General features: G+C 41.5%; 1 protein-coding gene across 7 annotated transcripts in view; it reads right to left on the reverse strand.

The window, feature by feature from the left end:
- vps13d (vacuolar protein sorting 13 homolog D) overlaps positions 1-16,559 on the reverse strand; it is an 86,864-nt gene that overhangs the window by 56,392 nt on the left and 13,913 nt on the right. For 2 of the 7 annotated variants that reach the window (XM_069526218.1, XM_020089174.2), the window contains exons 13-26: positions 16,331-16,513; positions 14,558-14,688; positions 14,374-14,416; positions 13,391-13,570; positions 13,040-13,170; positions 12,824-12,956; positions 10,435-12,702; positions 10,157-10,308; positions 7,643-8,698; positions 6,072-6,162; positions 5,829-5,955; positions 5,546-5,726; positions 4,999-5,226; positions 24-165 (exon numbers count right to left, since the gene is read on the reverse strand). In XM_069526218.1, coding sequence (XP_069382319.1) covers positions 24-165; positions 4,999-5,226; positions 5,546-5,726; positions 5,829-5,955; positions 6,072-6,162; positions 7,643-8,698; positions 10,157-10,308; positions 10,435-12,702; positions 12,824-12,956; positions 13,040-13,170; positions 13,391-13,570; positions 14,374-14,416; positions 14,558-14,688; positions 16,331-16,513 — 5,046 coding nt within the window. The remainder of the gene's footprint in view (positions 1-23; positions 166-4,998; positions 5,227-5,545; positions 5,727-5,828; positions 5,956-6,071; positions 6,163-7,642; positions 8,699-10,156; positions 10,309-10,434; positions 12,703-12,823; positions 12,957-13,039; positions 13,171-13,390; positions 13,571-14,373; positions 14,417-14,557; positions 14,689-16,330; positions 16,514-16,559) is intronic. The other 5 variants (XM_069526220.1, XM_069526221.1, XM_069526222.1 and 2 more) reach the window with 5 other exon arrangements.

The raw sequence follows: 16,559 nt of genomic DNA on the forward strand, positions 1-16,559 counted from the left end.
ACTAAGTTTGCAGGAATAATAACCTAAGCTGTGAGGGCCATTCTCCTCAGGGGTTCTCCCGATGTCTGGGCCCTGTGGGCTGCCAAGGGTAAAACCTGTGGAGGATGAGGTGTAGCTAGGCTTCTCCTGCTTACTACTGCTTCCTGCTGTTCTCTGCACCCGGTCCTTTTCAAGAGAAAAGAAAAAAAGAGGTACAAAGTTATTTAGCAATGTAATCAAAATATTAACACAAAATCAAAAAATGTTTTTTTTTTAAAAAGGGTCCAAAGCACAAAATAAACAATTCCACAAAAGGGATTTGATAAAAAGTAATGATTCGGTTTGAGTAATTTGCTCACCATTGGAGAGATGTTAACAATATTTTTTGATCAATATAGGACAGTGCAGAAGTTAGTAATGACATAGAAGGGCTGAGGTGTGTGATTGTAAAAAAGGGAGGGATTTCTGTTAATGTAGCTACTCTCTAAAAGATAATTACTTAGTCATCATGTAACCACAGGTACCTTGAGGCCCTGCCCTTTGGCTACATGTACAATTCAGAGATTCAAATTTTCATTACACACACATAATCACTCCCTCCCTATTTTTAACCAAAACATATCTGTTTATCATGGTAAGTAATTTCAAGATGACTTTTTTAATATCTTTCACCTAAATCTTACACACTGGACCTTTATTGGTACCATGTTTAATGTAGTATAATCACAACACTATTAAGGAGGCAATGGTGAACCCTCTCCTCAAGAAACCTACCCTCAACCCATCTGAAGTAGAAAAAGTTGAAAAAACAACTTCAGACCTGTCTCTCTTCTTCCTTTTCTCTCCAAAGCATTTGAACGTGCTATATTTTATCAACTCTCCTATCTTCACCAAAACAACCTTCTTGATCCTCACCAGTCTGGTTTCAAGGCAGGCCACTCAACTGAGAATGCCCTTCTTGCTGTCACTGAGCAACTTCACACTGCTGGAGTAGCCTCTTTCCCCTCTGTGGTCATCCTTCTAGACCTTTCTGCTGCATTTAACATAGTAAAACCACCAAATCCTTATTTCCTCCCTTGATCTGGGAGTGACACTCGACAGTCAACTCTCCTTTACTGCTAACTTTGCTGCAACAACCAGAATGTGTAGATACATGCTGCACAACATCAGGAGAATACGTTCCCTTCTTACTCAGAAGGCAGCACAGGTTCTGGTCCAGGCTCTTGTTATCTCACACCTAGACTACTGCAACTCCCTCCTGGTTGGTAGGCCTTCTTGAGCCATCCCACCTCTACAGCTCATCCAGAATGCATCAGCTCGACTGGTCTTCAACCAACCTAAATTTACTCACACTGCATCGCTCCTCCACTCCCTTCACTGGTTACTAGTGGCTGCCCATATCTGCTTAAAGACAATAATGCTTGCTTATCATGCTGTGAACGGATTGGGTCGAGTCTAGACAAAGTTAAAAAAAACAATCAAGACTGTTTGCTCCCAAATGGTCTAACAAGCCCCCCATTGACACCAGGTCAGCAGAAAGTCTATACATCTTCCACCATAGGCTAAAAACATATCTCTTCTGACTACACCTTGGTTAAGATGATGTTCTAATAACGAAAACTAACTTATATTGCACTTACATGTAGCAAAATAACAATAATATAATAATAACTGAATTTGTATCTAAACAAAGTAACACAGTGCTTCACAAAAAAAAAAAAAAAAAAAAACATGGCTAGAGGAAGAATAAACTATTATAAAAGGTATCAATTCAGTTAAATTTTTTGGGCCACGGAGCAGTTTAACCATCACATTTGAGCTCTGTAAGACTGGTTGTTGTAATGAAAATAATATCTTCGATTGTACCTTGGTGTCATCAAGTGTTTCAGCCTATTAATCACAGTAACATTGAGAGAGGCTAACGCTAAATCTGACTGGCTACTGGCTTGTATGGCAGTGCTATGAAAGCCATGTGGCCCGCTGAGTGGATCAGACATCATTACCTCTGTGCTTTTTTAAATTTTATTTATTTATTAATTATTTATTTATTTTTTAAACTAAACTAAATACCTATTCTCATAGGTAGCAGAGTCAGAAAATTTCATATTAAACCCAACAGTTGCCACAATGAGCAAGCCCTGTGGCCACTGTGGAGCTGAAAAACTCCCTCTTTAACTGGGAGAAACATCTGGCAGAACCAGACTCAGTGTGGGCGTCCATCTGCCTTGACCTGTTGGGGTGAGCAGTGAAAAATGGGGAAGAGAGGAGGTGGGTGGCAATGAGGGAGTAGAATAGATAGCGAGATGGGGTGTGGGGTCAGGAGAGGTGGAGAGACAGCTCAGGGACATCATACGTGAACTCTTTCAGTCTGATTATTGTAATGAAAGTAATTACTAGACGCATGTTAGAAATGCTTTCCTGTTAAAATTAGTTTTGAGCAGTGATTTAAAGATCTGAGTTTGTGAGCCTAATGTCATCCCACAGGCAGTTCCAAAGCCTCTGGGCCCTAACAAAAAGCCTGGTTACCTTGAGTGGCCAGCCTTGACCTAGGGACAGCCAACAGGGACAGGCTGGCTGATCTGAGGTTACAACTGGGATTATAGGGAGTCAAGAGCTGCGAAATGTATGTGGGGGCCATGTTGGGCTGTAAAAGTTATTAAAAGAATCTTGTATCAATCTTGAATTTAACTGGTAACCAATGCGCCCTACAGTTGGTTTTTGTTAAAATACGGGCAGCAGTGTTCTGAACAAGCTCCAAACGATTTACCACAATTTGGCTGAGGCATGTATACAGGGCGTTGCAATAATCCAGGTGGCAAAAAACAAAGGCATGCATGAGGATTTCTAAATCAGAGAGAAATGGAAATTGATATTAGAAATGTTTTGTAGATGGAAGTAGCAAGATTTAATGTTTTGAAGTTTAGATGGGGATTGAATGTGACGCCTAGATTTTTAGCTGTAATAATGATAATTATTTAAGTTTTATTTGAATTTAACTGAAGGAAGTTAAATGACATCCATGTCCATTGACACCAATGTTGTCTGGCTTGAAGGACAAGTATATGACGTTGCCTAATGGGAGCACGTACAGCGAGAACACGATGGGACCAAGAATAGAACCTTGTGGAAACTCCGCACATCAGTGGGGCCAGGGATGAGGTGTTATTTCCGATGGAAACACAGATTTGTCTATCTGAGACATATGACTTGAACCAACTAAGGGCAGTTCCAGATATGGTGACGTATTGCGTTAGTCTATTGAACAGGATGTTATGATCAATGGTGTCAAATGCGGCGCTGAGGTCAAGGAGCAGTAATACGGCGCATTCACCAGTATCGGCAGAGATTAATAAGTCGTTAGTGATTTTGACGAGAACGGTGTCTATACTATGTCCTTGACGGTATCCTGACTGGAATTGGTCCAAAATGTTATTATTCTCACACACACCTAGCAATTGGGTCAGAACCACCTTTTCGAGGATTTTGGATATGAAAGGAGGTTCTGAAATGGGCCTATAATTTTGTGGGAGTGCTTTGTCAAGAATTGACTTTTTCAATAAAGGCTGAATAGTTGCTCTCTGGAAGTAGTCTGGGCCAGAAGAAAGGGAGCAATGAATAATTCTAAGAAGGCTAGGGCCAATAGTATTGATTACGTCTTTTAGGAGTGATGTGGGTATGATGTCGAGAGGGTTAGAAGACGGGCGCATGTGCAAAACAGTATTGATGAAATCAGGAAGTGAAAGCTGCTGAAAGTTGCTAAGCTAAGATACTCTGCAGTATTTTGGATGATGGTGGTGGGTGGTGCAATGTTGGTTCTAATGTCATGGATTTTTTGCCTAAAGAAAGATCAAAATTTTTCACAGTCGATATGTGAAGTGGCCAGAAGGGCAGAAGGAGCAAGGTTTATAAGTGTATTCATGGTTTTAAAAAGGAATCTGGGATTATGGTGATTAGTTTGGAGAACTATAATAGTTTGCTCCTGCAATTTTACTTTTGTTTTTAGAAGATGAGAGGTCTTTCATGAGTGGACATGGAGTTTGGTCTTTTTCCACTTCCAGGTTTATTTATTTTTTTCTGTACAGCCTTTTAAGTTCTCACAGCCTTTTATCAGCCCATATAGAGATGTTAACAGGTGATTTCATTCTTGTTTTAATAGGGGCTATAGTATCTACCTGGTGCTCGGGCGTATTCACCCGGTTTGTTGATTATACAGGAAGACAACTCGCTCTCGGTTCGCTAAGCTAACGCTAGCTCCGAGGCTGCTTGTTAGCCCGCTGAAGTTAGCAAGCCTTTAACCGGGTGAATACGCCCAAGCACCAGGACACAGCTGCTTTAAAAAAATACTGTACTGTAATGCACCTGATAAGTATTCTGCTCTGTTGTGCAAAACTAGCAGCAGCAAACTCCGTGTAAACAAACACAGCTGATCGTCAGCTGTCCTGTGGCTGTGCGCCTCGGTGATGTCACCCCAGTGAAAGGCCGGGATGTAAACAAAGCAACTTGGACTCACAGGGGACTAGTGCTGGCGATTCATAGTAAATAAAGAGTTTCGCGGCAGATAATGCATTATTTAGAGGCTGTATTGTGAATGCCCCAGTCACTTGCGTTGTATGGCTATACACAGATCGCGTGTGGATCTAAAAGCGTCCGAAGGACTCAAAGTTACTCCAAACCTTTATGGGTGAGTAGATCTACATACCATATGCTGCAAATAAGGACCAGGTTGAAAAAAAAAAACTTCTCCTTTAAAGGCTGTGGTAGCCTTTCTTCTTCATGTTTGGAAGGGGAGGGTTAGGTGAGGGGGTTCAGCTAAAACATGCAATTTCAACACTAGATATTAAAAAATTCTACACACTGTACCTTTAACAGGATCATTTTCACATGCTTATATTTGGTTAAGTCACACTTACATAGAATCTGGCTCATATGGCTGTTTCTTTAATAACATTACATTTAATAGATACATGGCAACACAAAACCAAGCTCTGTATGCCTGGATAGATAGGCAGTATGACTCACCAGAGAAGGGAAGAAGGCATGAACCATAGAGAGTTTCTCTACCTTGTCTCGAAAGGAAAAGGTTCCATGAGCCCCAGCAGGCAAGAAGCAGTTTTGCACCCTGAGCTGGCCAAGGTTGGCTACAATGACCCTTGTTGACTGCGAGCTCTCCGGGATGAGAATAACTGGGGCGCCAGCTTCAATATCCAGCAAAACCCTGGATGCCCTCTGAGGATGATCTCGCACCTGCTTTAAAAGAGGGGGAGTAGCAAAGGATATGAAGGTTGAGGGAAATGGGATAGGGAAAGAGTATATCAAGACAGATAAATTGATAGAGTAGAAGGTAAGAGTAGGAGAACATTTTAATTAAAAAGATAAATCTGCTCAGAAGAATATTGAGATTTAAAATATTTCTGGATAATGCACATAAAATGTGTTTTTATAATTTATTTGAATCAAGCACTGCTATTTTGCCGGCTATGGAAATTATCTTGGGTCAAACTGGATTCAAGCTGTCTAACTAATGTGAGTTTCATAGTAAAGAGCCCAATGACCAGGCAGTACTCACAGCCTGGCCCTCCATTGCAGCCCTCTGTCTGCCAAGGACATCCTGTAGCTGGGTGAAGTGTTGAATAAAAGCCACCACCTCTGCCTGGAAGCGCTGGGTGTGGACATACTGCACTGAGGCCATCTCCAAAGACACCTTGATATCATATTCCCGCTCCAGGTAGGGATCAGGCTGGCCATATCTGAATGAGCAGAACATATTGGTGACTAAAAGAAAAACAATTCTTACATGTGCTTTTGAATCATGAACAGAAATTGTCTGTTGAAACTTCTGTGATATATACTTATGGATGTTAAAAATAAGGGCCTCCCCTCCTCGTGTGGTGAAGCGTTCCCTGTAGAGATCACCGTGTGGGGTCAGGTCACTCAGGGACAAACTTCCTAAACTGCCTTGTAATGCCAGGTTGCCATCTGAAATATTAATCATTATGTGATTAAATGTGATTACGAACATCAACTTAACCTAAAAATGGAAGTGTGGAGGGTTTGTTTAATCAATGAGGTGAATTTATTGTTTCCATACGCACCCAACATTTCCAGTTGAGCAGATAATTTAGAAACACTAGCTCTGGCAAGCTCATTGAGTTTCTTGTTCAACACAAGAGACAGAGAATGAACCTAAAATGAAAACATAAACAGGTTTAGTTATGACGCATTCACATCAGAGCTGATCCTTAAACTGCCTCAAGGCTGACAGAGAATACAAATGTGCATACATTTTCAGAATAAAACATTTACCAAGTTATTAGCCACCCTCAAATAATCATCTGAAAAACTATGTACACTGCTCAAAAGAATTAAGCGAACACTTATTGTCACAGTACAACAGATAGTCAGTTAAACTTCAGGGATATCAATCTTTCCATTTAGGAAGCACAAGTGATAATGAATCAATTTCATTTGGTGCAAATTTAAGTGATAACAGGTGCAATGGAGAAGCAAAATCAAGACAACTCCCAAAAAGGGAATGGTTTTATATGTGCTGGCCACAGACAGCTGCTCTCTCTTTATCCTTCTTCTTTAGTTTCATGTTCTGCTAGGTCTAGGAAGAGATCCCCCAGGACACCATCTGCCAACTCATCAGGAACATGCCCAGACATTGTCGGGTATGCATACAGGCACGTGGGGGCCATAAAGTACTGAGTAACATTATGAGTTGCTTTGATAAAAGTCACGCAAGTTGGATCACCCTCTGGTTTCAGTTTTTTTCTTTGATTTTCGGTACGCTTTTGGATCCAGCTCTCATTCGCTTAATAATTTTGGTTTCCATTGACCGTTGTTACATCATTTTGTTTTCAACTTGAATAATTTGTTAATCAAGATCTGATGTGTTCCCTTAATGCTTTTGAGCAGTGTATAATAGAATGAAGAAAAAGATGCATAGCACCATAGTAAATGGTTGTATTTATATAGCGCTTTTCTAGTCTTGAAGACCACTCAAAGCGCTTTACACTACAGTTTTCCATTGACCCATTCACACACACATTCATACATACAGCGCTTCTATAGCTAGCACTTTTTGTTGTTCTATTGGGCAGTTTGGGGTTCAGTATCTTGCCCAAGGACAGTATAGGTTACTTAAATTCAATTGGATTCAACTGCAATGCTGTTTAACCCCGAGACTCCTGAAGTGTTTTTTGGACTCAAACACTTCATCCACCTCTCCACCAGCATAGTGATTAGTGAATTTTGATTTTTGGTGAACTATACTTTTAAGAGGTAACAGTTTCATTTTGATTTAACAGAATGTATGCACCCTTCTATGTAGGTGCATAGTACAATGTTGTAATGCCTCTTCAAATAATCATGAAATACAATTTACAAAAAATCACTTTCTACTGCCTGAATATATCTATCACTGACCACACATTATTTTTAACCCAATACCCCAATGGGCACAAATGCATTTGCTATATATACAAGGTGGTCGCTTGATGTGAAAATGATGACAACTGCCACACTTAGCACTGCTTTGCACAGGGTGTTAGGGCCCAGTCACCCTTTTTTTCATAAAATAGATGCATATATACTGTATGTACCTATATCAATTATTTTGACAGGTTACCCATTCTAAAATGCACCTGGTATAGTGACCTACCTTTAGGTCCACTTTAGTATTGACAGCCTCTGTTGTCTCCTCCTCACTGATGTCTGATTCATACAGAGGGTGTCCTGGCACAGGTTGAGGTGACATAGGAAAGACTTTAACTGCATGATTATCGGCAGTGGAGCCTATACCAAAAAAGTCCAGGATAACCACCCAGGTCTGAAGTGTGATCAAAACGTCCAGGCAGTTGAAGTCAACATCCACGCTTCTTCCCACACTGTCATATCTTGTTTTAAACTCTGGATGGTTCTGGTCCACCAGCAGCACATTGATATGGACTAGAGAGTCATCAAAGTTTAGGGGTTGCTGAGGGTAATGTGTATGATGGGTAGGAGAGGGAGGTGGAGTGCTTGGACAGTCTGGGTCCCTCTTGGATTTGTGACTGCTACCTGAAGGGGTGCTGGGATGCCTCTGGTAGAGCTGGAAGACATTCTGGGCCTCTTCCATGTGTGCAGGCAGTGAGCGAGGCATGTCTGGGTACAGCGCATTGGATGCTGATGGACAACTTTGAGAAAGGTACTCCTTTGGACTGAAGGTGGAGGGCTTGGGAGCTCCATGAGACACTATTAAATGTTTGTACTTTGATTCAGGGTTCTGTTCCAGAAGGTCTACCATTAGCAGTGAGCGCAGAGCTAGCTGGACTGCCAATATGTTTGGATGGTCTTTGGTAAAGTCTCCCTCTAAATCTTGGAAGCGCAGACTGACTAAGCCCTGAGAACCCTGGGTCAGGTCAGCACTGAGCTGGACCTGCAATTCTGCAACATGTAATGTGACTTTTAGCTGAGTAAAAGAAGGAGGGTGAAGACCAGATTTGCGAGACTGTAGAGGCAACGGAGAGGAAAGAGACAAGTGGGAAAAACTGGAATGGGGAGGGTCCCTTGCAAACAGCCCTCCCTGTGGGTCAGGAAAACGGGGAGGTCTGGTGGAAGAAGGAGTTGGTGGTGGGGGTGTGGGCGGTTGGCTGGGGGTGTTTTGTTGCTCCTCAATCAGGAACAAATTGTCCAGGGTCTGTAGGACTTGTTCATGTACAGACTTGCATAGAAACACCTATAAACAAAGATTCAAATATTAATGAAAACTTAGTCACCACGCATCAAAAATGTCATTCAATAGCCCTATTCAGCTACATTTTCACTTAGTTTTGTCTGATTGTGTTTTAATGCAAATTGTATGCCAAATCAAAGAGGAGTCCAGTACATCTAAACTTACTAAAACTTGCAATGTAATCAAATGTGCATACATTGAATTGTTAGTGGCTGTATATATTTGAATTACAGGGAAAAAGGTTTTCATTACAGAAATGTTTTTACAGTATATCTTAAAAAGAAGCCAACTGCTTTGCTTTTGAATCCAGGAGTGTTTTGTGGACTCTAACACTTCACCCACCCCTTCATCGACATTGTGTTGAGTATATAATGAGTGCATTTTTATTTTTGGGCCAACAATCCCTTTAAAGGTGCAGTGTGTAAGATTTAGGTTAAAGGGATCTATTGGCAGAAATGTTATATCAAATAGTCCTAGTAATATTTTCACTTGTGTGTTTCATCAAATTTGTATGAAGTGTTCTTTTCTTTACCCTAGAATGAGCCCTTTATACTAAATACTTTCTATTTATATCAAGAGCAGGTCCTCTCTACGGAGGCCGCCATGTTTTTTTACAGTAGCCCAGACTGGACAAAATAAACCTCTTTTGAGTTTTTATGACAACTGAAGCTACCACAGGTTCTCTTTCATGTTTGGAAGGGGAGGGTGAGATGAGGGGTATTCAGCTGCTACATGCAACCTCACCATTAGATGTCTCTAAATTCTACACAATGAACCTTTAAGTATTGATCTTCACGAACAGTAGTTTAACAGTGATGGAAATAACAACAAAGACAAGGCTGGAATTAGGGAGAGAGTGGGGATAATTTCTGTTCAAAAGAATAACAGAGAAACAGAGTGCTTAGTATGGCAAGACTGCTGTTGTATTGATAGAATTATTATTGTAATTCAATTTATTTTTTTTGTATCATACCAAATCATAAATCTACTTAACATACTTAGGTCGAGTCCTATAGAGACAGAAACTCAACAGTTCCCACAAGCAATTTGCAGATTGTGGAGAGAAAAAACTCAATTAACTAAAATTACTTGCGAGCCATTATATGAAAGCCAAACAACTCTTTACATTGATCAGTGAGCTTTGACTTTTTTCAAGTTGGCCAGAACATAAAAACGGCTAGAATTCAAGTACATGGGAAATCACTTATAGGCCAAAATAAGGCGAATAATAAACGAATTGTGTCGCTTCTGTATGACAGTCTCAGAACTTAATGGAAAGGTAACATTGCGCTCGCTGTCTTCCTCAGTCGCGCTGACGCAAACATACAACCACACACAAACAGTGTCATCGGACACATGTATTAACTCAATTGATACCCTCTTAATGTGGTTTAGGGTTCTCACAGTACGAAAACATGTTACCGTCTAGCTGAGAATTTACAGGATTTGTATTGTGTATACCTGGACAGGGTTGACGAATTTGCCCTCAATTCTTAGTAACCCTGAGCTCCTGCAGGGATCCTCTGTGGTGAGGAAGGTAAACTGAGTGTCTTCATCAACTGGAACTTTCTCCAGGGTGAACTGTATCGTTGTGTCTTTCAATATATGGAAGGCTGGTAAAGAAAACAAATTATGTGAAATTTGTGTAACAAGTTGCATATAAAAAGGTATATCTGCATTATTTGCAATCCCATGAACACTAAAACTACAATTCTAAATGCAATATGAGATATTCTCACCTTTTCCTCGACTGAGGGATTCAAAGAAGTCATGACGTGTAAACTGTGGTTCATCCTGACTGATGCTTCCATTGCAGGATGGTGGCATGGGGCCAGCAATATCCCCTCTGGGTTGCCTCCTCAAAACCAAATGACTCATGTTGAGTGAATACAGTCGAATATCCTTGACAAAAACCTGCAGCCTCTCTCCTTCAGAGTCTTGCCCAGTGACAAAATTCTGGATTGTTATGCTTCCCAGATGACCAACCAATAGCTCAGGGTGTCCAGGTTTTCTGGGAATAGATACAACTGGGGATTCAATGCTGATATTAAGGTTGAGCTTCACCAAGAAACTGTCTAGGCTCGATTCAGGTTCATCCATGGTAACATCCTCCTCATCCTCAAATGGATAAGCCCAGCTCTGACTGTGAGCTCGAGTTCTCCGTGAGGGGGTCTCAAAGAGTGAAACCATACCGCTGTACTCTGCTGTCTTGGTGGCTAGAACTGTTGACACTTTGGTGGCAGCACTTCTCAACATGGAGCGAAAATTGTCTTCAACCTCGTTAGCAGACAGACTGAGCTCCTTTAAGAACTTTGCAGAGTGGTTATAGTGCAATGATGCCATCTGAAGTTGCAAAGAACATTCTCCTTGGATTTTCTCCATGAGGTGAAAATACAAAGCTTCTGAGGGACAACTTCCTGTATCAGCAAGGAATGGTAGTCTGCCAAGAGTTGAGGAGCTATCCTTAACATTGCCAATGCTGACCACAAACTGGCTTCTGCCTCCTTCGTGTGACAGGTCCACCAACTGCATGGACCCAAGTGAACCATTGATGTCCAACCGACTGCCCATGGACACATTGACCTTGGTGCTAGTAATGCTGGCAGTAGCAATCTTAAGCCCTTTCTTCTCAGCAACCAGGACAGTGCCAGTGGACACGGTCCGAAGGAGAAGCAAGTTAAGGCGGTGAATCTCTACAGTCAGCTCTTTGTTTTGGTCATATGTGGCCTGATATGTCACCTCTTCTTCTTCACTGTGGGGCTGTGTTGAATGTTGTTGTGCCGCTGATATACGTTCTTCTTTTGGGAAAGACTTCTGAAGGAACTTCAATAACTCCACCATGGTCTCAGGGTTGAGAATGATGTCCAGGTTGTTGACCTGAATACTTGTCACCTGAAGGGAGCTGTCCAGGTTCATGGAGGGGCAGTCCGAGCTCACAAACTGGTACTCCAGCTTAATTAGGGCCTCCTGGTCCTTGAAAAGTGAATTGAAGGGAGAGATTCTATCTACAGGCATACCAGAGGATGACTCATTATGGTGGCACTGATGTTCAGGAGACCTGCTATCAGGGGACGATACAGGGGATGAAGGCAGGCTCTCTCGGAGGCTGCCTGTGGGTATGTCAAAACTGAGATGCTTATGAGAAGCCACAAGGAGGTCAAAGTCTGAGCCATAAGTCTGTAAAGTGTCCACAAGTAGAAGACCATGGACAGTCAGAGAGACTTCAGCATCATAAGGCCGCTTGACAAAATGAGCATTTGTGCCAAATACCTTAAGAACAGATATATAGCGGCCATCACTCTCTACACCAAGCTGCATGTAGTTAATGTTGAATTCAGCTAAGAGTAGACGGGACTCCACGAGGACTTCCCGCGTGTGCTGCTCTAAGGTCATCACACTTTGTGTCAGGTTCTTAGCTGAACCCTGCAGCTTCCAGGAGCTGTCCTCCCTCTGAAAGATCTTGTCATGACGGAGTGTAAGGTCAGGAGACTTTAAATTAGGGTCTCTCTCTTGACCTTTCCCCCCTTCATTCACAGCTGGGCTGCTAAGCCTAGCCAAACAACTTCTAAGGGCAGTCATCTTCTCAAGGTTGATATGGACTTTGAGGTCTGGTAGGGTTCCTGACAGCACAGCCCCAGGGAGCTGGGGGTCTGATGTATAACGTAGTCTCTGCTCAAGCTGTAGCAGCACATTGAACTTCTCCACCACATGAGTGGGGCCTACCTCACTCTCTTGAAGATGTTTCCAGCTGTCTTTATAGCGACCAACCATTATCTGCAGGTCCTTAAAGGACAAAGAGTATTTTTCATACAACTTTCTGCTGTAGGCCTGTGTACATTCAGGAGACCTTAGGCTGGGAAGATCAGGACTTCTAAGATGTGCTTTCATTGAAATGTCTGGCTCAGGTGGTGGAGATTCTGGTGGGGTGGCAAGGGGTGTCTGGTACTCATCATCACTCATGTCTTCCTTTTCCGGCTGAGTAGCTTTAGTGCTGGCCTTATTGTCATCTTCAAAGAAAATGAATAACAAATAAATAAAGTATGAGCTTGATTAAAAACCTCAAGGTAGAGGAATAATGATATTTGGGTGTGTTCTTGTAATTTTTTGTTAAATGGCTTGTTGTTTTACCTTGAGAATTTGTGAGGAGAATCCTTCCTAAATCTACAACAACTAACATCGGGTCGCTCGACTGGAAATCATCTGGAAAAATCACCTGTGGTGCACAAATGTCCAATTTCATAGTCCAGCGCTTACTGTTTTCCTAGAAAGCAAACACAAAAGTTGTATTCAGAAATTATTAAACTGACAATTATTTCATGTCACCATCCAGGGAATTTCTCTTACAATAAACTCTCCCACAAGTAGCTGGTCAATGGTTTGTCGAATTTCAGCCTTTGTCTGCATCTTCAGCTTGTTGTACTGTCTCCTTGCAGTTTCTGCCACTTTAAGCTCCAACTCTGACTGATAGCCAAAACCTGTGGATGAAAGAAATATGTTTATACAACAAATTGCAGAAATCTCAGTTTTGTCAGTATGTGGCTTACATATCTTGAGAACCGTTCATGTTATTGGCTTCACACTTGGCATGAGTATTGTTAACAGACCAAGAAACTTTAAATAAACAAGTGACCAGCATTCATTCATTCATACACACACACACACAGGCCCTCCCCTGCAGGTGAATACATTTTTTACCTGAGGTGTGAACTCTTCCTTTGTAGAAGAACTCAGTAACTTGTTTGATTGCTTGCGGGTTGTAGATGATGTTCAATGGACTAGTATTCACTTCCAGTCTTCTCTCAAACTTGCACCTTGCTGGGTTATGCTCATAAATCATCTCAAACACTGGAGACAATGAGCACTCTGCACTGCATCCTAAAAACACAAAAGAAAACACACATCGTAACTATTAAGAGCCAACTAACCAAACTGGACTAAAAAAATGGTTCAGTTCCATGTTGAGTGTATTTCGAACATTTTTACAGAAGTATTGCCAAAAAATAAAACAAAGGCAAAATATTCCTTACGAAATATATTAATATTTAATATTTATATGGCACTGTTCCAGTCTTATCGACCATTCAAAGCACTTTACAATACAAATTCACCCATTCTCGTACACATTTAAACACCACTTCTATGCACAGCTTATTTCTATAACAACATTCATACACTGTTACACTCCATCAGGAGCACTTTTGGATTTAGTATTGACGCTTGAATATTGACTAAGGAGTAGGGGAAGGAATTACCACCTTTTTTTTGGTTGTATTTATATAGCGCTTTTCTAGTTTTGAAGACCACTCAAAGTGCTTTACACTACAGTTTGCCATTCACCCATTCACCACACAGTGCATCTAGAGCACTTTTTTTTTATTGTTGTTCTATGAGGGGCAATTCGGGGTTTAGCATCTTGCCCAAGGACACTTTGGCATGCAGATGGGAAGACTGGGAATTGAGCTTCCGACCTTCTGGTTGGAGGACGACTGCTCTACCCCTCAGCCACAGCCACCCCTTTCTGGTTAGTGGACCAACAGCTGCACACAACAACTAGACTAGTACATGTCTGACAGCTTAACAAGGTAAACATGAGGTCACAAGATCATAGAAAGTAGTAATTAAAGTCGTTTAAATTGAGAATATGTTATTACATCAATTTAAAAAAAAACAAATCTTACCAGAGGTACTGCAGGATTGGCCACATGGCTGATGAGTGGTGTCCTACAAATGACAGATAATAAAAACAACATGCGATAGAACAGTAAGCAAAAAATATTACAATGTACTTGAGGAGCTACAATTCACATTTTCAAACATTTTTTTTCTCGAACTCACTGCCCACCTTTGTCTGTCACTGCTTACCGTTTTGGGAGACACCAGAACAGGAAAGATGGTGTCCTGAGTGGTCAAGTCTCTCAGGAATAAACCCCCCAGCTTCACAGAGAGCAGAGATGACTCTGACCGAGGGAGAGACTCCACAATCACCTTCACACCTGTGGAAATGTGGTCACAGTCTATTGTAACAACTACAGCGTACAAAAAATGAGTATAGCCCAGTGCAATCACTAAAATGTTAATTGAATTTTATTGTTACAAATTTTATTTTATTTTATTTTTCGACCCCAAAGCAGGCCTGCTTGAAGCAGACTGCTAAAACCTTCCAAAAGACAGCGACACAAGAGCCTGCCTAAGGACTTCAGCACAAGCAATTGGCCATGACACAAAGTCTGACTAGCAGATGCACGACAACAGGAGCGACAACCAGCAAGACTGCTTCATGGACTTCAAACAGTACCCCTTTCGTGGAACTGTTGGTTTTTTTTAATCCAAAGCAACAGTATGTGATGTCACTGATGATATCGCGGCTGTGCATTGTAAGTGCATTTTAAAATAAATGTGGTGTTTTGTTGACACTGGACCTGCGAATGAGTGTGGCATTAGCAGTAATGCAGCTGAGCCACAAGGCAAAGATTTCAAACTTCCAGTCGGTCTACGTTCCGACCATCATCTACGGTCATAAGCTCTGAGTAGATGTAGACTGAAAGAAAGAGAGAGAAAGATCCAGAACAGAAGTGGCAGAAATGGGAAGGGATGGGATGTGAAGTGAAGAGTCCAGACATCTGGAGGGAGCTCAGACAAGAGCCGCTGCTACTTCACATTGATAGGGCCTAGTTGTAGTTGGGGCATCTTGTTAAGATGCCTCCTAGGGACATTTCCAGGCAACCAACCGGGAGAAGATCCCAAGGTAGTCCCAAAATTGAGGTTATTACATATTCTCTAATCTGTGAACGCCTTGGGATCCCCAGGAGGAGCTGGAAAGCATAGCATGAGAGAGGGAGATCTGGAACACCTTGGCTAGCCTGCTGCCACTGCAACCCAACCCCAGATAACTGGAAAAACCTGAATTAAAGATGAAGATCTTCAGTTTACATTGCACTTCTTCGTGTCCTCAGCAACACACCCACCAAAATCAAGTTGACTGAATAGGTAGTTGTTGAGACAAATCTTGGACTGATGGCAAGGTGGAACTAAACCTGTCAGCAAAGGTCAGCATAGTGAAAGGAGTGTGATGAATCAGAGTGGTACTTTGTAATATGCCTACTCATATATACTACTAGTATTACAAACAATACTTTAGAACTTTTATTGCTATTACCTTCATCTCTGTCAGACTTTTTGTTTTGTATAAAAACTTTATCATTTTTTAAACATCACCTTCTGATTTATGTTAGATATTGTCTTTTCTCATGAATGTTGTAAATATTGTTATTTTGTTGATGTGCTCTGTGACACATGACATTTATTACACTTCTGTCTGTCCTGGGACATGAGCAGGCTCCTCACAACATTAGTAGGCTACTGTCATTACCATTACTGTTAACCAAATGTTTTCTGTCAAATTACAACATTGACTTTTATAAATAGGTATTTTCATACTTCTGGTCTGTCGCCCTGTTTAAACTTTTGTTTGCACATTGACAATATCAAAATGTTCACGAGTGCATGTGCACAAAGGAAAACGGTCGTATTTGAAGATTAATCCCCATTCAAATAGCAGCAGAATTTAATTAAAGATACTTGCACACTTAACTTCAAATCCCTGACGCAAGATTACATAAGTCTGCTCCTGTGTACCTGAGAATTCCAACTGGATGACCCCATTCTCGTGAGGCCTGTCCCCTCTCCTGTCCTGGTGAAAGAGTGTGACTCCACCCTTCTCCAGTAAGAACTCCAGCCTGGCAAACAAGTGGTCTCTCCTAGTGAAGGTGTTAAGCGTGTGAGAGTCCTCCAATGGATCGAACAAGTCTTCTGTCTCTGCTGGAGAAGCAATTAATCGGAGTCAGCAGTCGGTACAATATATGAT

Source organism: Paralichthys olivaceus, chromosome 6, assembly GCF_024713975.1.
Source record: "Paralichthys olivaceus isolate ysfri-2021 chromosome 6, ASM2471397v2, whole genome shotgun sequence".
In the NCBI taxonomy this organism is placed as follows: Eukaryota; Metazoa; Chordata; class Actinopteri; order Pleuronectiformes; family Paralichthyidae; genus Paralichthys; species Paralichthys olivaceus.